The sequence below is a fragment of the Tenrec ecaudatus genome, chromosome 2, assembly GCF_050624435.1.
Source record: "Tenrec ecaudatus isolate mTenEca1 chromosome 2, mTenEca1.hap1, whole genome shotgun sequence".
NCBI lineage: Eukaryota > Metazoa > Chordata > Mammalia > Afrosoricida > Tenrecidae > Tenrec > Tenrec ecaudatus.
In genome coordinates this window covers 12,895,288-12,917,134 of record NC_134531.1, presented here as the reverse complement: position 1 = coordinate 12,917,134, position 21,847 = coordinate 12,895,288, and the positions used below count along the sequence as shown (strand labels likewise).

The window sequence follows — 21,847 nt, the reverse complement described above, 5'->3', positions numbered from 1 at the left end:
GCTGGCCACGGGAAGAGCCTGAGAGGATGGCAGTTGAAGTAAGAATTCCTACGGAGACTCTCCCCTCCGCCTCCCTGCACTTATTCCATTGAAAACGAAATACAGACACAGGAAACCCAGTGGTGTCTAGATCGGGGGAAAGATGGGTCAGCTTCACTCGGGTAATGGAAACACGCGTCTCTTTGCCGGGGAAAACGCCCGCTCGCCAGCGCGGTGACAGGACAGCCACTGACTTGTTATGAAACTCGTAGATCTCCTGCATGTTGCCGAAGATGATGAGCTCCCTGTTGACAATGCCGGCCGGGATCTCCTCCACACCGCTGGTCATCTCCCACAGGTAGGTCTGCCAGAGGGACGCAGGCGTTAGCGAGAGTCACCCCCTCCAGAATCACTGACGCCCACGTCTGCCAATACGCCCCGGAGTGCACCCACACGAGGCCTTCCGTACGCCTTCCGTGGGAGCCTTTTTTGGAAACACCACATAAGTCTCCTTGAAAGGCTGCTAGCGTGCTTGTGAAGAGGGCTGGGCTTTGTAGACGCTACGGGGACATGGGGGTTAGCGTACGCCCCGAGGGGCAAGTCTTCCTAATGCTGTGTGGGGTTTGTAATCATAACCGCCAGACACACTTGTCCGACACTGGGTTCCACACAGCTTCAGGGCTGTCAGCTGGGCCACCACGGAGTAACCAGGCCAGGGAACGTGCTGATGCATCTGCCACAGGAGCCAGGGGGATGCAGGCCCAGCTGTCTTTCTGGGCTGCCTAGAAAGACCCTCAGTGGCCTCGGGATATGGGGAGGGATGTAGTAGTGTGGGTGAGCCCCCAAAGTTTAATGGGTGTCCAGTGTGTGAATTGGCCTGTCAGCCACTTTCTCTCTTCAAACCGCCAAACCCAAACTCCCTGCCACAGAGTCACCGGGAGGGTAGGACCTCCCCTCCTGGACCCCAACTGTCAATTTCTGAGGCTGTAAATCTTCCGGGGAGTCGCAGAGTGCAGCTCCAGGTCCCCAGCATCACGGGGGATGTAGAGGGGCAGGGTAGTGGCTCAGGCAGCGCTCCCCACAGCCGCACGGGAACAAGGAGCGTGAGGATGCCCACCACACCACCCAACAACCAAGCAGCCCCTCCCGACTCACTCACATCCATACACTCCCGCAGATCCCTCACGTAGGCCTTCTCCGTCTGAATGAGCTCCGCCATGATGAACCTGGCACAGATCGAGAGGGAGGGCTGGTAACAAGACTGGCACGTTCCGTGAAGCCCCAAAACCATCGGCGGCTTGGAAAGCAGCTGCCAGCACAGCAAGCGTGCCCAGGTGCCAACCGAGAGGAACAGAAAGGCTTTGGATGGAATGAGGCTTCTCCACCCCAACGCTAGGGACAACTGGGGCTGTCTACTTCTGTTGTCCGGGACTAATGGGTGGGGGTGTGGAGTGCCTGTGCACAGTTGGATGTCCAGCAGTCACCTTGGTTTGCGCCACAAGGTGCTGGGAGCACCCAGACCTCCAACAATGACAACCCAAGCCAGCCTCCCCTTGAGAACAATCTCTGGTCATTATGAGCAGAGCCGCCTCAAACTCTTAACCTGGCCCCCGGCTCACTCTCTTTCCTACTGTCGTCAGGACTTGGGACAACTCAGGACAAGTGGCCGCAAAGTGCGGAGTCCACCCACGGAAGCAGGGCACGGATGGCCCGGCTCTAGGCGACACTGGGGGGAGAAGCGGACACTGGAGACCGTGCTGCGGAAACCAAGCACGCTCGCAGCAGTCCCACCATCTGACATCCCCAAGCCCGCGGCCATCTGGCTTCTCCAGGTGGCCCACCGCACCTGCCTGTGTGTTCCAGGTGACCCCAGGGTGGCCCGGCTTACTCTTTTCTGCGGGCCGACTTCCGCTTCTCCTCGTTCAGCTCGTGGGCCGCGTCCCGGAGCTTCACCTCGGACCCGGGGGTGCTGGCCGGGATGATGTCCAGCTGAAGGCTTTTACTCTGGGGGGGGTGGGAGGGGTAGCCTCAGTGACTCAGTGAGCAAACCAGGCAGAGCGGAAACGCCGCGCCCCCTGCCGCGTGCATGCACGGCTTACCGATTTGTTGGAATCGGAAGAGATCCCCAGGGCTTTCTCCAAAGAGCTCCTGTACTTTTCCATGCGCAGAGAGAAGTCCCGGTAGCGCTTATCCACGGCGGTGACACATTTTTTTATCTCTGCTGCGTGGGCATGCCCCTTTTCACAAAAGCCATCGGCCAGCTGTATCAGCAGCTTCACTCGCTCTTTGGTTTGCTGCAAAAGCAACACAACCACCACAGGAAAGTACGGTGAGGCCAGCGCAAGCCCCTGCCAGCGCCCGGCCACAGGGTCACGGCGCCCCCCTCCCCGCGCCGGCAGCTCTGGGCCCCGCCGGTGGCAACCACTCCAATGAAAACTTCAAGCCCAGGAGCCAGGAGACAGTTGAAGCGACAAGGCCGTCTTCCCCAGCCAACAGAGAACGAAAGAAAGTGCCCCACCCTGAATTCCTACTTCCGGGCCCCTAAACAGTGAGAAAATTAATTTCTGTTTGCTAACGGTTAAAAAAAAGAAAACTTCAGGCCCACCCAGCCTGTCTGCCCGCTTTGACTGCAGCCTGCTTTCCTCAGCTCGCCCGAGACAGCGTGCTCTCCTGACCCCGAGAAGCGGCCGCGTCCCTGTGGGGTGGCTGCTCGGTGGACGTGTCAAGCAGACACGTGTGGCGTGAATGGGGGTCCCTCAGGCGGCTCCGTGCAGGCCTCGTGCACACAGCGTGGGTGTGTCCCGCAAAGGTCTCTCCTGGCTGTGTTTGGGTGATGCCAGCCGTCGGTGTCAGGTAGACCAGGGCTGCTGCTCTTAGGTGCCGCCAAGGCGGCTCCGGCCCACAGGGACCGTATGCACCACAGAACCACAGGCTCCTCTAGGGCAGCGGCGGCTGCCTCTCCCCGTTTTCCCAGAGTACAGAGCAAAGATGGTCTCCCCACCGCAGACCCTCAACAAACCCTGACGAAGCTCCCCGCATGCTGCATTTTTCAGTTCCGCGGACATGGAGGAAAGCTCTCTGGCCGGGGGTTTACCCTTCTGTTCTCTACTGCAGGCCTCTTGGGGGAGGGTGGGGGGCAGGAGTGGGAAAGACCCGGAGGCACCTAAGAATAATACCACTCAAGACCCCGCCCCGCAAAGAAGTGAACTAGTACATGACGGTGAGGGGTGGGTTCTCTGTTCGCTTGACTTGGCCAGGATTCTCACAGGGGTTCGGCAGTTGAGGGGATGCTGTCTCTGACTCAACAACAAGACAGTAGAACTGCAACTCTTTTCTCCCGCGGAGTGGCTGGTGGTTTCAGACTGCTGGCCTTAGGGTCACTCACTGGGTCTGTGGACTTGATCCAACAGCCGTGTTGCCTGCTGACCCTGGGACCCGACGACTTTCAAGTCACATTCACCTTTCTTGTCACAAGCTTGACCTGCTTGCTGACTATTGAGTCAGAAGCATCTTGGGCTAGACCTAACTTGCTTCTACAATGGTATGAGCCATTCTCTCGATATACGTTTCTTTCTATCTATTTCTAATCTATCTATCTATCTATCTATCTATCTATCTATCTATCTATCTATCTATCTATCTATCTATCTCTGGTTTTACTTCTCTGGAGAGCCCAGCCTAACACAATCACTTCCCTTCCTTAATCTGTTAGAGCTAGAGATTGTTTATAAAAAGTATATTATTTAAAAGTTTATAAATTAGACAACTTCACATAGGCATATTCAAGGAAGTGGGGAAAAAAAGAGAAGTAAATTGAGTTCTGAAGCCAATCGCTCAGAGATAATCCCAGGACCAGGAAGGATGAGGTATCCACAGCCTGGGGGGTGCTAGTAACCGGGGCTACAGGCAGCCCTGTGGGGAGGAAAGCGCAGAGTTCTGAGTGACCCAGCAAGGCAGTGCTTGCAAACACCTTAGTTGTAAAGCCACCTGGTCCAAGAGTGGCCTCTCTCCCAGCCGCTCAAGTCACTTTCACTGACATGAAGCGGGATCTGTCTATGGAGGCAGCAGGTCTGGGGACAGCACAAAGCTGAGACATGAGTGACTGCATCACAGCTGCGAAGTTACCAGCGACCGAGACTCAGCCTGGTGCTGAGGAGAGGCTGTGGACCGGCTGTACCGTTTTCTTGCCACCAGCACTAAAAATGCCGTAACACTAATCAGGATCACCAGGGAAAGACAGCCTGTCCTGCCAGGGCTATGGATTAGCTACAACAACAGGCCATTCCAAAGAAAGGGCGACAGAGACCAAGCAAGAGAAGCAGCCTCATTTCTGACGGGAAAATCAGAATCTCCAATCCAGAGCGGGTGGTCTCTCATTCACAGAGAGACAAGAATGGCAAAAGAGGCAAGGGGAGAAAATAAACCAAGATCTGCTCAAAAATGAAACAAAAACTCATTGTCATCCAGTCCGTTCTGGCTCATAGCAACCCTACAAGACAGTAGAACCGCCCCTGTGAGCCTGTGAGACTTTAACTCCTTAGAGAAGTAAAAAGCCTCATCTTCCTCCCACGGAGCAGCTGGTGGTTTCAAACTGCCGACCTTGCCGTGAGTAGCTAGATGCGTAACCACTACTAGCTTCCTTCTAATAGAACTACTTCAGTGAGTCGACATACTGAACTAAGGGGCAGCTTCACAGATCGGGTAGCAGGCTGGGTGGGAGCCAAATTTCAGGTGTGTATCTGTTCCAGCCTGCTCTTTCAATGACCCACCCCAACCTTGACGCATAGGAACACTGGCATCATGGAAAGATTCAGTCCTATAATGCCCAGTGGGGGGACAGAACTGCCCACACACACAACTCCACTCCAGGTGGTGACCCCCCTGTCAGCGTCCACAGCACAGTGCTCCCTGCAGGCAGGCAGGTGACACTCTGTGGTCACTCAGCGGCCAGCCAGCAGAGTGGAGGGGTAGCCCTGTACCCTAAGCTCCCTGAGTGCTGCACTGCGCGCCGCCCCTTCCCATTATTTAATCTCCCGTGGCATCGTGCTGTTTTGAGTGAATATTTAGACAGCAACCCAAACACGCTCTGTTCTGCATGCTAGCACCCTCCAGGACAGAGTAGAACAGGCCTGTATGGTTTCCGAGGGTTCAGTCTTGACGGCTTCACCCCTCCCACGTGGGTTCAAACCGCGGACCGTACGGTGTGCAGCTGAGCGCTCAACCACTGCCTCCCGGGGCTCCTTACACAGAAGTAAAAGACGTTCCTATGGAATGCTTTCGATACAGACATTAGACCTTGTCTTAGTAAGCCAGGGCTACTGCAAGAAACACCTGCAACTCGTGCAAGTCCCGTAACTGCGGCAGCCACACACCACTCCCACGAAGGACAACAGCCCAAAGGGTAAGAGGCTGATGGCATCCTTACCTGCCTGGAGGGAGGTCAGCGGCCGGGCAGGCTGACTCTCCAGGAGGGGGCATGGGGCTCTCCTCAGAGCCCAGCCACCCCTCTGGGTTGTCCACCCCCCCATGGTCCCTGCACCCCCATAGGGGTGAGGGCTTCCTCCAGAGCGGGCTGCGTGCCTGCCGAGCCCAGGGCCAGCAGAAACGGGCAGGGCGAGCAGCAGGACTCAGAGATGTTACAGAAAACAGGAGAGGGCAGCAGGCGAGATACAAAGTATCTGTTGTCACCGCAGGCGATCCCAAATCCCCCGTTAGAAGCATTTTCACAGCCAGGGTTAAGGGCCGTGGAAGCCAGTCAATTCTGCTAGTTGACAAAACCCTGGCTGGCGGTGCGGGAGCATGCGCATCCTTGGGCATCTGAAGAATTCCCGTCTCCTTGCACAGACTGGCACCACGGTGTGTTTAGTCGAGGCCGGTTTTCAGGAGGAGAGAGAAACTGCCACCCGTGTTGTGTGCTACGCCTCCCAGCACCACGTGCCGGGGGCCCCGCCGGCCGCAGACCCGGCTGCCCTCACACATGCGCCTCGAGGCTGAGCAGCGTGCCAGCAGAACCGCTGTGAGCGTTTCACAAGCAGCAGGCGCTGGGGGTGGGGGGCAGAGAGAGATGGGGCACACCAGCACAACGCACGGACATCGGTAAGTGCCGCCCGGCTCCCATATAAACAGCAGCCACACAGTGAACACCTTGGAGGGGGAGGGGGAAGATGAGGAGGAGGAGGAAGGAGGAAGGAGGGGTTCTTTAGAGGGCAGCCAAAGGAGGACTGGCTCGTGAGTGGGAGGAGACAGAGGACAACTGAAAGGACGAGTCAGAGAAGACAGTGCCAAGCACCACCTACAATCCTCAGCTGCCACTGTGGTAGCTACATAATCTATTGTCAATCTGAGGCTGATGAGTGAAGGGGTGGGGTTTGGCCTGTCCATCAGGTGGCAGTGGTGACCTCATTTGGAGGTGCTAAGGAGATAAACAGCTCATTGGGGGCGGGACACTGGCTCAGTTCCTGGGAGACATTCTTGTTGACAAGCTACATGGAGACAGGCTGATTTAGCAGCCAGAGCCCTGGAGCTGGAGGAGCCATGTGGAGACCCGTGGGCACTGAGATGCTTACAATGCCACGGGATCCACAAGACTTTCCACTCACTGGCCTGTGATCTTCCTGCATTCAGCATCATTGCGTGGGTAGTGAGTCTCAAAAGGACTTTATAGATTGGTATCAGACATATGGGCTAATACTGGGCTTATGGGCTTGATCTGGACTGGGCTGGGATGTTTTTCAATATTCAATTGCTCTTGTATATAAAGCTCTTTCTTATACATGTATGACTATCTCCCTGGATTTGCTTCTCTAGTCCACCCAGACAGACTAACAGCAGTCCAGTCAGGTCCAACTCACAGTGAGCCCATGGACGACAGAAGGACCACTGACCCCTCCCCACTGCTATGATGGCTGAGCCTACTGTGAGAGCCGTAATGGCCGTCCACTTCATGAAGGTCTTCCCTCCTTCACTGCCCCTCAAAGGATACCCCTTTTCCAGGGGCTGGGGCTTCCTTAGCATGAAACAATCCAGTGAGCGCATTCAGCTTCTCTCACCCCAAAATGACCATTCCTGAGTGATAAATATGTATATATATCACACGGTTTTTCGGTTGATGGGGGGGGGCAGGAGGAAGGATGGGAACAGACTGATGGGACACTGAACAGAACCTGGAGACACTGGGCGGTTAGCCTGCAGACGGTTCATGTGCTTGGCTGCTAACCAAAAAGGCTAAAGGTTCAAGTCCACCCAGGAGCACTTCGGAAGAAAGGCCTGGTGATCTGTTTTCAAAAAACCAGTCACTGCAAACCTGTGGGGCCATCGTCAGCAGGAATGGGGGGGGGGGGGGAGTTGCTGGCGACTAGCTAAACCAGCAGCTCTCTATTTGTGGGTCACGACCCCTTTTGGGATTGTTCGATCGGCCCTTTCGCAGGAGCCGTCCAACTCATAACAGTAACAAAATTATAGTTATGAAGTGGTAATGGAAATAATTTGGTTGCTGAATTATGTTAAAGGGTTGTGGCATTAGGAAGGTTGAGAACCACTGGGCTAAACCGAAGCGGAGGCCCGGCCTTCATTTACCTTTGCCGTGATCTGAAACTCCTCGTGTTCTTTCAGCAGCTCCTGGGTGTGCTGTATGCTGGAACCTGTGGACGTGTGTGTGGACAGGTAGAACTCCCCGCTGTCATGGATCCACTCCAAGGCCTGCAGGGAGGGGGAACGAGAGGCTGCTCAGGAGCTAACTCCCCTCCCCACTGGGCAGTCCCAGTGTCTGCGTGCCCCACTGCAGCGGGAAACCACAAGCCAAGGCTGGCCACGCCGAGCACGCTCTCTCGGGGAGGCCAAGCTTTGGAAAGTCAGCATCCAAATCCCAACCTCATAAAAACGTGGACCTGCTGGAATGTTCTAATCAAGTCCCTTGTGTAACAATCACAAGCTGTTCACGTGTTGTTTATAACCGTGCACAGAATGGCACAAACACAGGAAAGAAGCCTGAACAGAAGGCTGCTCTGTAAGGAATACTGAGGAGGGCGGGGTGCCAGGTACTCACACCCCCATGCTGTGACCTCTACAGACATCCACGGCGCTGACCCTCTAGATCCCTCCGGAACGCTCTCCCTTAGTCAACAGGAAAAGCAAGCATGGGCACATTCTGGATTTTTAATGCTAAATGTTCAGGCTTTCTCTTGATGCCCCTGTGCTTAGGGCGGCCCAGGAATAAGCTCTCCCGTGCGGGGACTCCAGAGGACCAGTGACGCAAACCAGCTCAGTGGCAGGAAAAAGGGCCACACCGGGACAGCAGGTGCGGCTAGGCTCAGATTGTGCCAGAACCAAAGCTCTAAGTTGTGTATTCTCTTGTGAATTCGGATCTGAGCTACTGTTTTCTTACATTTTTATGTTATCTGAAGTGAAAGGAAACTTAATCGTAAATTAAAAAAAAATCCTGGCTCATAGCAACCTTATAAGGCAGGGTAGAACTGCCCTGTGAGTTTCTACAACTGTAACTCTTCACATGGAGCGGCTGGTGGTTTTGAACTGCTGATCTTGCAGTTAGCGGCCAGATGAGTAGCCTCTATGCCACCGGGCTCCTTAACTACAGACATCTAAAAAGGCAGTGTTAGGGAGCACAGGCGTTAGCAGGGAGCAAGTGTTCTACCCGCTCTTTGAAAGTTCAGGGTCTTCTTTGGAGAATGCATGAAAAGGAGGGGCGTCCCAGCTGAACAACGGAGCTTACTGGCTGAGCCTGGCGGGCCCCTCTCTGGTGCACAGTTGGGAGCGGCGGCAAACCGGGCAGGAGCACGCTTCTAGCACCCTCCTCTTATCCATTCCCAGAGCACACCGTCCCCAGAGCCTTCTGTGCAGACCAGGCCGGGGCACGGAGTGAAGCTCGGAGTACAGACTCTGCCTCCACAGAGCAGGGCACAGGTCACCCTGAATCCAAACTCACTGACACCGAGTCGATGCCAACTCACAGGGACCCTCAAGGGCAGGGCAGAACTGCCCCTGTGGGTTTCTGAGACGGTAATTCTTTATGGGAGTAGACAGGCTTTATGTTTTTCTCCCAGGGCCAGGGAGAGAGCAAAACCTCATTTTATTGTGTTTTGCAGAGAATGTGTGTTTTATATACAAATTTCAGGTGTGGGGAAACCCTGCACTGAGCACGCCTAGTGGCACCATTTTTCCACCAGCAGGTGCTCACTCCATGTCTGTGTGCCCAATGCCTGGCATCCGCCCACGACTTCAGGCCTTTGCACTGTCCCAGTGTCCCCTTCCTAGCTGACGGGGCCACGTGAACTGAACTTTGACCGGGGAGCCGAAAGAGTCCAGTGACCGCCTTACGGAGACACTCGCTTTATGGTCACGGAGCCTGCAGCATCTCTGAGGCCAGTGGGGCAGACGCAGGGACAAATGAGAGCCTGGGACCTCCCTCAGTAAGGGGGTCACAGGAGGTGAAGCTGTGCTGGGCCCCACCGCCTGGCAGACGGCAGCAGTCCTGGGCTGACCCAGCTGGGCCCCTGATAAGGCGGCGGCCGGAACTCAGGGTGGGAAAGAAGGAGAGTCACAGGTGAGGCAGGAGGACCAGGGTCTCAAGGTCACAGGTGCCTGGGGTGTTAGAAATAGGCTCGGAGCATAAGGAAGGTCAAGGGCTGTGCCAGGCTGGGGCTCTGGCCGCAGAGCTGAGGGTGGAGCTCCAGCACCTCTAGGGCCCAGTGGGGGAGTGACTGTGGGAGGCTGGGGATGGGGGAGGACACGCCCAGCGCTCCCTGAGGAATTGGGGGCGGGGGGGGGGGGCGCACAGGGACAGGAATCTCGAGTTCAGCTTGGCCACAGGGCCAGCTGTGGATCAGTAATCAGGAGGTCAGGCCTGGGAAGTGCCCATGGGCAATCAGCAGAAGCAGCAGCCTGAGAGAGCACTGGAGATAAGACGGCAGAGACAACTGGGGTGGGGGTGGGGAGGAGCAGCATCCAGGAGGAAGCAGAACAGGGAAGCAGCTTCGGGGAGTAGCCCCCACCCGTTCACCGCAGAGCGTCACAGAGAACTAAGTTGGTGCCTGCACTGATTTACCACAGCTGCGATTCAAGACTGACCACTCCCTCCTCCGCCCCCTCCAACGTTGAGGGTACTGGTTCTGGTTCAACAGGCCCTGGTCAGCACCAGCACCAACTCACTGGACCTTCTCCAAGACCAACAACATGTTCCGGGACTTTTCTCAGCTAAGAGAAGAGCTGGCAACTTCGGTGCCTCTGTGTTTGAAGGAGTCTTTGTGGTATCAGAGATGGGAGATGAGAGCACGTGACACAGACCGGAGACCAAAATCCCAATGGCTGCCAGCAAGTCGATTCCGACTCGCAGACAGGCTGCCAGCCTCGATGGGAGTAGACAGCCTCATCTTTCTCCTGAGGGTCGGCTGGTGGATTTGAACTGCTGACCCTGTGATGAGCAGGCTCAGCTGTAACCCACTCTGCCACCAGGCTACCACAGAAACACGACTTTAATTCTGAAACGCGGTTTAGCCGTCTTTAAACTAAACAATGAAGAAATGCGATCCACACACTCCGAGATCTGTCGCCTGCCTCGCTGCTGGGAACTTGGCCATGATACGAGGATGTCTGGTGAGGCCAGCCAGGAGAAAGGCGGAGCCAGAGGGCAGACTGGGTGAGGATCCCAAACTTCATGGCCATCAAGTCAATTCTGACTTTTAGCCACCCTATACAACAGAGACTAACTCCTCCTGTGGGTTTTTCAAGACAACGAAAGTGGAAAAATCCACCCTTCTCTCTCTCTCTCTCTCTCTCTCTCTCGGAGCTGGCTGGTGAGCTCAAATTGCCAACCTTGTGAATCGTAGCCTAAGGCATAACACTATGTATGCCCCAAGGTGCCTTCTTAAGGCTAAGGTCAAAGATGCTAATGATCCTCGTGCTCCAGACAGAGTCCTTCACCCCCAAGTGCCTGCTTCTGAGAATACAGAAGCCCCCTTTATACCAAGATGCCCAAGTGAGGGGTGCCCACTGTCTTTTCTCCAAATGAACCACCTCAGCCATGTCTCCCCGCTTGGCCAAATGTATGCACATGGTGTATACTGTAAGGAATTATTAAAAACTCTGTCCCTCATTTCCTAGCCCAATGTAGCAGCAGCACACAACCTGGCCCTCCGGACATAAGTGCAGGGATGCCCACAGCCACGCCCTGCGGCACTGACACAGCGTGCAGGGCAGACTTTCTCCCAGTTTCAAAGCAGCCTCGCAGGCAACACTGGTGCTTTGCTGGTTGAGATCAGTGGAAGCTGCAGGGCACGCGCCCTCCCCTGCGAGTCAAAATCACTCTGTGTGAGGCTCTGGACTTTCTCCTTCAGTGCATGACACTCATGGAAACACGGGAACTTCTGATCAGTAGAGAGGGTTTCCACACCATGATGGGCATGCCGGAAGCCGCCACTCTGCCCTGCAGGCCCGGGTGGGTGGGGGGCCGCGCACACAGAGGCTGACCTGCTTGGCACTTCTCTCGAAGACCACATACTGTTGGCACTGGTCCAGCCGCCTCTTTCTCATGGTCCAGTAGTGCAACACCCTGTTTTCCCGCTGGAAGAGTTCGTTCAAGATATCTGAGGGAACAAGGAGAGAGAGAGGCGTGTCGGTGCTTGCCATGAACCGCCGGGGAGGCAGCCAGCCATTACTGGCTCGGAAAATCCTGCCCGCTCTCACGGCAAAGCTCAGGTGGGAATGCTGAGGGAGCCGCAGTGGGTGAGTGCTTGGTGCACAGTGAAAGACTGGCCCTTCAAACGCGCCCATCAGGAGACCTGGAGGTCTGCTCCCCACAGAGGGGACAGAGGGGCAGCCCTACTCTGAACCACGGCTCACCCTGGGTTGAGCGGAAGGCACCCACCAACATGTGAATGCCACCAAGACAGAACCGTAGAAAAGCACATTCTTCCCCCACGGTGCTGGCTGGAGGCATGCTGACCAGACTCCCCACATGTGCCATCTGCCGGCGAGACGGTGGAAACCCACTCGGGTTTCGTCTGATGCCTCCGGTTGCCATCAACACCCGTCAGTCGATGCCGACTCATGGTGACCAGACGGGACAGGGTAAAGCTGCCCCTGGAGGGTTCCGAGACGGTCATTCTAAGGCCTTTCACCCAAGCAGCAGCTGGTGGGTTCAAACGGCTGACCTTGGGATTAGCAGCCCAATGCATGACTACTACGATCTCAGGGCTCTAATGCTTGTTCTACTGGAAGCACCAGGCACTGGAGCTAACTCGGTGGCTGCTAACAAGGTATCCTTCCTGCCTTTTCCCGAGACATTTACTTAGGTATGCACATGCCTTCCTTCCATCCCCGCTGGATGCTTCCTGCACCACTCAAGGTTTTGCCTATGAAATCTTCAATCCTGAAACTCTGGGCTTAAATTTTTTATTTCATTTCTTTCGGCTTGCCAATGAGGAGCATATTCTTTTAACGACTTAGTGAATAAAGTGATTAAAACGACTTCTTGGTCGGTACACAAAGGGCACACTTTACAGCAAGAATAATCGCAAACCACTCCTTGGTTTGATTTATGGAAAAACAAACCCCCACCCCCGCAAAAAAAACAACAACCCTCGCCATTGAAAATAAATAAGCAACCATCTAGCTGAGGAACAACAAAGCCCACAGCCTGTGTGATCATGAGGTGTCAATAGGATCAGGTATCAGGCATTAAAGACCCAGAACAAAAAATCATATCACTGAATGAAGGGGAATGCAGAGTGGGGACCCGGTGCCCATCTGTAGGCACCTGGACATCCCCTTACAGAAGGGTCTCGTGGAGAAGACCAGCCAGTCAGAGACCAGCCAGTCAGGGTGCAGTGTAGCAACGATGAAACATACAACTTGGTTCTTAAATGCTTTACCCTCCTCCACCACTATCATGATCCCAATTCTACCTTACAAATCCGGCTAGACCAGAGGATGTACACTGGTACAGATAGGAACTGGAAACACAGGGTATCCAGGGTGGATGATCCCTTCAGGACCAATGGTGAGAGTGGCAATACCAGGAGGGTGGAGGGATGGTAGGGTAGAAAGGGGGAACTGATCACAAGGATCTACATATAACCCCCTCCCTGGGGGATTGACAACAGAAAAGTGGGGGAAAGGAAACGTCAGACAGTGTAAGACATGACAAAATAATATTAATTTATAAATTATCATGGGTTCATGAAGGATGGGGCCGGGGAGGGAGGGGAGAAAATGAACTGATACCAAGGGCTCAAGTAGAAAGCAAATGTTTTAAGAATGGCAACCAATGTACAGATGTGCTCGACACAATGGATGTTATGTATGGATTGTGATAAGAGTTGTACGGACCCCCAATAAAATGATTTTTTAAAGAAAAAACAAAAAACCTCAATAATAGTTTAGCAAAGGCTTTTCCCTAACACATGAAATCGACTCTAAACTCTCTGCCATCAAGTTGATGTCAATTCTCCAGTCTCACTCCTGTAAAGAACTACAGCCTCAGGAAACCACTTCTAGGCTGGCCTGCAGGGTCGCTCTGGGAGGGCCTGGACTCAGGTTTAAACGACACCCAGTCCTGGTTCGGAACAGACCCGTTCCCAAGCGTGTCTTTAAGTCAACTGCGTGTGAGCGGTTCTCGCTTAGAACCGCCGTGGCTTGGAGGTTAAGGGCTCGGCCGTTTGCCAAAAGGACAGTGGTCAATCAGCGGGAGAAGGTGTGGCATCTGCTCTGGTGAAAATGGATCGTCTTGGGAACGCTACAGCGCAGTTATACCTTGTCTTACAGATCCTTCTAAGTCGGAACAGATGCAAGCCAGTGGATTCTGTGCAGGAAGAGGCTCCAAGCCTTTCTGACGAGTGAAAAGCTTCAGGTGCCGTTAGTGAAGGTGATCGTGAGGACGCATTTGCTCGCTCACTGGTTTCAGAGAGAGGGCAAATTTCTGTAACACCGAAGAGTAAGCACTCGCCAGCCGGCCAAGAGTCAGATGCTGGCAGCCTGGGATCGACGGTCAAGTCCACAAGCTCAACCTCGGAGCACATGCGGACGCTCCCTCCCATCTCGTGCTGGCCCCGGCCGGGGACCGCTGTGGCCACCTCCCCGGGACTTACTTTTGACTTGCTGCTCGGGAGCCTTGATGTGCGTCACCATCCCGGGCATGTTCACACTGTTCCGGTGCAGGTATTTCAGGAAGACGTCCGCGTTCCTCCTGGCCAGGGTGCAGGCCTGAAAACCAGGGAGAGCAGGTCATTCTGTTAAGCTGACGTGACACGGGCAGGGGTGACCGTGGCATTCAGCTAGAACACACGTTTACCTAAAATCTATGGTCTGGAGGATGCAGCAAGCCACCTACTGCGCTGGTTCAAACAAACAAACAAACAAACAAACACTCCCTCTGACCTCGGAGAGATGGAGCCAACTGCTGTGCTGCCCACTGCCCTGGAGAAAGGCCCCCGAGGCAGGGCACGCCACAGTAACAGACACCCTTTCAAAGGGGCCTAGCTTTCCCGGCTGCAGCCACTGAGGGATTCTGGGAGGGGCAGGGAGCAAATCTTCTAGGCTTTGCCGGTCCTCAGCCTCTGGCTCCTTATGGCAACCGCTCAGTCCTACCACTTGAGACACAAGCAGCCACAGGCGCTGGTCTGAACCGCCGGCTCTGGGGCCGGTGGGCTGGCCTTTGGTGGCTTGGCTTCCAGCAGCCACGTGGGAGACAGATCTGCCAGTGCCGGGGAAGATGGGGGAGTTCACGGTTTGGCTCTCACTCGTTTGGGAGGTTTCAAGCCAAGCAGCGCACCAGTCTGTGGCAACATTGGAGCTTTTTGTAATCCACAACAGCTTTTTGTAATCGTGAGGAAAAGCCCTCTTGATGACGTCAACTAAGTGGGGCTTCGAGTTGGTGCTTCAGTCGTGCGATTTCAGAGGAACGGGGCCAAATTATAAAGCCTCCCAACTCCCAGCGTTCTCCCAAGAGCGGGCATTTAACGAATGAGTTATCAGACACAAGTCGGGGGTGGGGCTCCCCGATCTTCACTTGAATCAGGTGCACTTAGCGAACTGTTTTCCCACGCCAACCTGTTCAAAGCAAAACCTCTGCGCTGGAAGCTTAAAACAAATTCACAGGTTTGACTTTAAAAGAGTTACGGTTCCTTCCCCCAGCCTCAACAGGAAGGCTGCAGGGCAGGGAGTCACCCCAGAAGGAAGAGGAATGGCGGACAGGTAGCAGCAGGGTGGGTGGGAGTGTATGTGTGGGGAGTGTTTTTCTGGTGGGAACGGCAGACATGCAGAAACTTCTTCTTGGGGCCAAAGAAGGCAGCGCGGTACATTCACGTTTAACTGTTTTTAAACAGATGTTAACATTTTGACCCCGGCTTAAAATCTGCTTCAGGGTCGATGGCACATGTTCACGATGGAGAGATATGACGCACTTCTCTGGACGTCACTCTTCAGTTACAGCTCCCAGCCCAGCAGACTGGAATCAGATTCCCCTGCGGGAAATGCGTCCCAAGTTTCCCGACCTGTAAGCCAAGGGGGCGTCCTCTCCTGGACTTACCCCCTCCTCCTCCCAATCTATTTCTGAAGAGGCAGAACCACCTGAGGGAAAATTCTTTGCATCTACAGGCAGCTTAACCAATCGATCATGCTCTGTCTTCAGGATCAGGTGGTTCTGCGCGTCTACGAACTCTCAACCATTCCTAATTCACACAGCTTTCTCTGAAACTAGGAAGAGGTGTACATCACACGTGGAAACGATCTTAGGACTTCCTCCGGTCAACCACCTCATCACTGGCATACTCTGACCAGTCTCTCATCCCCGGCGTGGGAGGTGGGAGCTGTGGGGGTGGGGGTTGTGCATGGGGTGAAGGGAGGCTCCTCTGGGAAGCCACGACTGTGTGGGGTCTGGATGGGGGAGAAGTCTGTAGGCCCAAGGGCTCCTTGCAGACCAGAACCCCTGTGGGTCTGCGCTCGGTGTCTGGTGAGGCCCCAGTACCTTCAGGAAAGCTTCCTTCTGCTCCAGGTGCTTGCTGATCATGGGCGTGACGTGGTCTGTCTCGGAATTGGGGCCCAGCTTGTCGGCGCCCCCACACCAGTCCTCTTCCCTCTTGTACTCCTGCTCCAGGCTCTCAAGGACACTGCAGACCTGAGAGGCAGAAGGAAGCCACAGGTTCAGGGATGGCCAGATGCCACACGTCGCCCACGCTGACCATGGGTCAGACCAAAGCGCTGGGGGCTGAGTTGAGCCACGGCACCCCCTGATCCAGGACAAGCCCACCCCTGGGCCCAAGGCGGCAGGGCTCTCAGAGAAAGAAACAACCGAAGCGGACTTTTCTCCATCTGACGAGATGCCAGAAGCCCTGGTGGTGTCATGGTGACACGACGGGGGCTGTTCACCACGTCAGGAGTTCTAATCCATCAGCCACGCCGTGGGAGAAAGATGAGGCTGCTCCTTTAAAGAGCCACAGGGCCGGCCTACCCCGTCACGTCAGCATCCACTCTGTGGCATTGAGTTTGTGTATTGGGTTCGCGTGTGACTCTGGACTTTCAAATGTTCACAGAAAATACATGGTGGAAAGTTTCCCCAAACTCAGTGAAGTGCCCAGGTAGTTAAAGAGGGGAAACGATGTCTTTGTACTCTCCAGTCTACATTGTTTCCCACACCTGAAACTCAGCACCAAGCAGACTCGCCACCATGGGGTAGGTCCCTGCTCCTAGTGACCCAACAGGACAGACCAGCCCCTTTGGTTTCCCGAGACTCTCAATCTTTAGTGGAAGCAGGAAGCCTTGCCTTTCTTCTGCAGAGCAGCTGGTGGGATTGAACCGCTAACCTTGCGGTCAAGGCACAGCCCAGGATGCCACCAGGGCTCCCAAAAAACCAGACAAGTTGTTGTCAAATCCACTGAAACTCAAGGCAAGCCCAGGTGTGTCAGGAGAGAACTTTGCTCCACTGGATTTCCGGTGGCTGAGTTTCCGGAAAGTTGTCACCAGGCCTTTCTTCCAAGGCACCACTCTAGGTGGACTTGATCCACCAAAGTTTTGGTTAGTGGCCAAGCACGGGACTGTTGGTGCCACTCAGGTAGCCCATAGAAAGAGAAAGTCAAGTCCAGAATGTGACGTTCCCCTGATTAACTTGGGGTTAACTTGATCAGTGCTGACAGAAAAGTCCAAGTCGATGGTCTGGGGCCAGAAAGCTTAGGAGCCCGGGGAAGGCGCCTGAAACCCCTACCCTCACCTCCACCTCTGCTTACCTGCTCCGAAGTTTTGTAGAAGGCGACGGAGGCGTTGACGAGCTTGAGGCGGTCTTCCATCTTGAGCATCAGCTGCTGCCAGTGGGAGGCCACCTTCTCGGCGCAGTCCCGGATCATGTCCATGTCGTAGTGGTTGGCCTGCAGCATGGCCTCCGCCTTCTGCTGCACCTGCAGCGCGCTCTGGTGCGTTTTCTAGGAGACCAAGACAGGAGGCATCGTCAGCAAGGGCCGCGCCCACGTATGTATTTTATAGGGGAAAGAAAATCAAGATAAAACAAAACCGCAGTGGATGCTCTAGGAACTGCTGGGTTTATACTCAACTGCTTGTGACCCATGGGACACAGAGAGCCCACACACCATCTCTGGCTCTGGAGTGCAGGAGAAGCTGCTATGCTATTTTTGTATATGCTCTCCCATGGGTGGATCTTTAAAGGTTGAAAAGCAAGGATGTTATCTTAAGAGGACTAAGTCGCGGTATTGTCAATCACCTCATATGCCTGTGAAAGTTGGATATTCCATAAGGAAGACAGAAGAAGAATGGGTGTGTGTGAATTGTGGTGCTGGCGAGGAATTTGAAAGGACACACCAAACGGTCTTGGAAGAAGTACGGCCAGTATGCTCCTCAGAGGCAAGGATGGCGAAACTGCATCTGGCATACTTTGGGCATGTTGCCAAGAGAGACCAGTCCCTGGAGAAGGACATCGTGCTCGGAAAGGGGAGGAGGCAGGGAAAAAGAGGAAGGCCCTCAATGAGACGGATGGACACCGTGGCTGCAGCAATGGGCTCAGGCAGAGGAGCGATTGTGAAGACGTCGCAGGACGGGCAGGGTCTCCTTCTGTTGTACAGTCAGTAGCTCTGGGTCAGAACCGACTTGATGGCACCCGACAGCCACAGCAAGCCCCCGAGTGGGGCCTGAATAACAGTGATGGGCGTCATCTCACCAGCCCAACACTAGAGACCTGCTCAGGGCTTAGGTGTCCCACTACAGTTATCAAAATCCAGATTTTGCCTCGAGAAAAAAAATTGTTTTATTCTGAAACACAAATTTCTTTCACAGAAAGAAAACACATGGTTTCAGCAACCAAAAAACATGGAAGGGGAGTCTGTCTTGGAAGAGGTAATCATCTAATGAAGGATGGACTCCGAACTGCATCAAGAATCTCCATCCTGTGTCTCCGGTTGTGGCTCTCGGTCTCAGAGAGTTCCACACATTTGAGACTTACAAGTGAAGGGGTGGAGTTTAGCCTGTCAATCAGGTCACAGCTTGATGACCTCACTTGGAGGCGCTAAGGAGAGAAATAGCTCGCTGGAGGTGGGACAAACACTCAGTCCCTGCAAGACCAGCTTGTTGACAAGCCACATGGAGACAGGCTGATGGCAGCCAGAGCCTCGGAGCTGGAGAAGCCACGTGGAGACCCCTGCCAGCACTGAGGTGCTTATACCGCCACTGGATCAACAAGACTTTGCACCCACTGGCCTGTGATCTTCCTCATTCGGTGTCTGAAGAGGACTTTATATATAGATTGGTAATCAGACATAGGGACTTGAACTGGACTGGGCTGTTTTCTCAATATCTAATTGCACTTGTATATCAGATCTTTCTTCCACACGAGTGTCGGTGAATGTTTCTCTAGTCCCTCCAGACTAACACACACTGTCACCACCCACATTCTAGAGACGCTGTTGCAATGCCCCAGCGTGGGGCTCCAGCTAACAACAGCTGCGTGAGCGGTGTGAGCAAGGCGGGAAGAAACGGCCAGTGTGTGTTTTGGCGTCATCTTCATGGCGAGTCCTCAGAAGCTACTGATTTTGAAGAGGTAAACATCATTGCTGAGGATGAATCAGCCACATTCTCTGGGGGTTCACGCCCCCTAACAAGTCCATCCAAATGAGAACAGACAGCCCCTTACACGTGTCTTCTCCTTGATGGGCATCAGAAGAACCAGTGAGGGGCTGAGGACCAGGTGCTGTTCAAAAGTCAGAGGGGACCTGCTGCTCTCTGGACAGTTTCTTTAACAAAAAAATCCTGCATTTCATCAGAGAAAGCACAGCTATCCCACCAAACGTGGCCCGCGGCATGTCCCATCCTGGCTACTTCGCCACTAGAAATGCCAGACACAGAGTACAGTTTCCCAAGTAAGCAGAGCCCCTGCCTCCGGGACAAGCGTTAAGGGGTGTCCGACGGCTCCCAGTCTTTGGAGATAAATTCATCCAGAGCTGTGAGCGGTGTGATTAGAGGCCACCCACCATACGAGTCACCTTCTCCCCCACGGGAAAGAAGCCTTTGCAACTCTGAATGTGCACGTGGTGATGCTCACTGGGGCGGGGGGGGGGTGCCCGGCACTGACCAGAGCTTTCACCTGAGGCTCCTTTGGGTTCTGCACATCATGGGACAGAGCGCCAGCATGGCCGCCAGCACCAGGGTGCGTCTGCGGCTTTGCAGGGCATCTCGAGCCTAGTCCTTCCTTGAGACTGGCCACGTAGCATGAAGATATGCCTGTGACAGCAGATTGTAGTCATCTCGGCGGACACGCCGATCCGGGAGGACACAGGCCTCACCCACGCAGGAGACCTTTTATAGCAGGGACTGCGATTGGTTTGACTGGTCCTGTACGTCCCCATGGGCTGCACTGTACTGTAGGGGCAGTGTGAAGGGAGTTGACAGCCCAGGGAGCGGAGGTGACACTCAACTGGCTGCACTGTGGGGGCCGCGGAAGGGGCCTCACCTCGATGGCATGCTGGAACTGCTCATGTTCACGCTGCAGCTGCTCGGCCTCCTGCAGGGAGCTGGCTGTGATGAGGCCAGCATTCAGCATGGACTCTCCGTTGCGGATCCATCCCAGCACCTGGAAAGGTACACATGCTCCATGCTAGCCCTGGCCCTCCCAGCGTGCCCCCAGGATGCGCACCCTCCCTGCTCCTGCTGGCTGGAATGGACGTTCCTACTGACAACGCCAAGAGTTTGAGGTCCATTCTTGGTCACCCAGCTGTGCCTGCACCTCCTCGGTCGGTCCTAGCACACAGGCCCCGGCAAGGGGACTTGTGAGGACACACAGACTTGGTGCCTCTCGGCATACACCGTCCGCTCTCTTTGTTACCGGTAACAATGATTACGGAATTCGTGAGCGTCGCACCAGCCTTCTAGGTGGGGAGACTCAAATCTGTGGCCTGCTTGTGTCTTGTGTTCAGACCCTCTGTGTGTGTGTGAGACAGTGAGAGAGAATGAATATGACATTAGCGCAGCAGGGCTCCGATGAGGGACTACCTACATAAGGCTTACATGCCTGAGCTGCCCCAGGTATTCCACGCCAGGTGTCTGTAGGTGGGATGTGCCCGGGCCAGCAATTCCTTTACCTGCTTCACCTCGGCCTGCAGGTGGCGGAGCTGGACACACTGCTCCAGGTGCTTCCGGTGCTGTTCCGCTGCCAGGTCCAGTTCCTGTTGCTTTTCGTGAAGGAACTCCAGCAGGTCCTGGACCCGGGTGGCCATGTCCACGTCTCTGTCACAGAGCAGCTCCACACCTGCACACGTGGCAGAGAGACCAGAATACAGTGAGCGTGCCACCTCAGACGTTGGGTGACATGGCCCCTGACTCCGTTCAATGGTCCTCAGGGGCCGACAGTTCTTTCAAGGTCAAGTTCATGGAGGACCCAGGCCAGCAGAAGAGTGTGAGCGCACACCTGCCTCCCAGCACGTGCGTGTGTCTGAGAGGATGGACTGACTTGCCTCAACGTCAACAAAAGTATAAGTGAACCAACAGCTGAGGTGACAGCCCACCAAATGCTGAGATTCTTACTGCATCCCACCACGGCCGGGTCAATGCCAAGTCATGATGACCCCACAAGGACAGAGCAAACTGCCCCCAACATCGGGTCTCTAAAACTGTCAGCTTTAGAGAAGCAGTCTGCCTCAGCTTTCTCCCTCAAGAGGGTTCAAACCACTGACCTTTCTGTGGGTTCAAACCACACAGACTCGGTGCCTCTCGGCATACACCGTCCACTCTCTTTGTGGGTTCAAACCACTGACCTTTCTGTTACTAACCCAATGCCTAAGCCGCTGCGTTATCAGGACTCCTGGTCCTAGTTGTGTATAAATACACAAACAGTTCCCTACTTGTGAAAATCCATGGCATACACAAAAACCCACTAATATTTCTTTTTTTTCTTTTTTCTTTTTAAACAATTTATTAGGGGCTCATACAACTGTTATCACAATCCATACATATACATACATCAATTTCTTAAAGATGAGCAAAGAAGCCAGAAAATGTGAAAATCCATTGGTCTCCATTAGAGATCACCAGTGAGCCAGGCTTTATTATGAAAACTGGCAATTCCAGGAGGAAAACCACTTATTCAATGCATTCAGTGATGATGAACATTTTCTATATAGACAACCCAGTTATTATGTGCAAACATAAAATAAAAATTTTAAATCACTTTCTTTTACTTTCTCCTAAAGAGTATCTAAGATATTGATAACTATAGTAACTACTGAAAATGTGCCTCCCCCTCCTCCATGAGAGGGGGTGAACTTGGTTTGCCTCTGTCCCTGTGCAGGTGCAGTGTGTTCTTTGGTGAAGTCTTTGATTTGATTTCGGTAAGACGAGGAAGGTGTAAGCGGGTTCTACTAACCAC

General features: G+C 54.2%; 1 protein-coding gene across 5 annotated transcripts in view; it reads right to left on the bottom strand.

Moving 5' to 3' along the window:
* TRIO (trio Rho guanine nucleotide exchange factor) overlaps positions 1-21,847 on the bottom strand; it is a 309,165-nt gene that overhangs the window by 106,427 nt on the left and 180,891 nt on the right. For all 5 annotated transcript variants that reach the window (XM_075540870.1, XM_075540867.1, XM_075540868.1 and 2 more), the window contains exons 15-25: positions 20,565-20,731; positions 19,937-20,056; positions 17,211-17,402; positions 15,956-16,105; positions 14,079-14,193; positions 11,461-11,576; positions 7,555-7,677; positions 2,079-2,273; positions 1,868-1,983; positions 1,139-1,205; positions 234-343 (exon numbers count right to left, since the gene is read on the bottom strand). In XM_075540870.1, the coding sequence (XP_075396985.1) occupies positions 234-343; positions 1,139-1,205; positions 1,868-1,983; positions 2,079-2,273; positions 7,555-7,677; positions 11,461-11,576; positions 14,079-14,193; positions 15,956-16,105; positions 17,211-17,402; positions 19,937-20,056; positions 20,565-20,731 (1,471 nt within the window). The remainder of the gene's footprint in view (positions 1-233; positions 344-1,138; positions 1,206-1,867; positions 1,984-2,078; positions 2,274-7,554; positions 7,678-11,460; positions 11,577-14,078; positions 14,194-15,955; positions 16,106-17,210; positions 17,403-19,936; positions 20,057-20,564; positions 20,732-21,847) is intronic.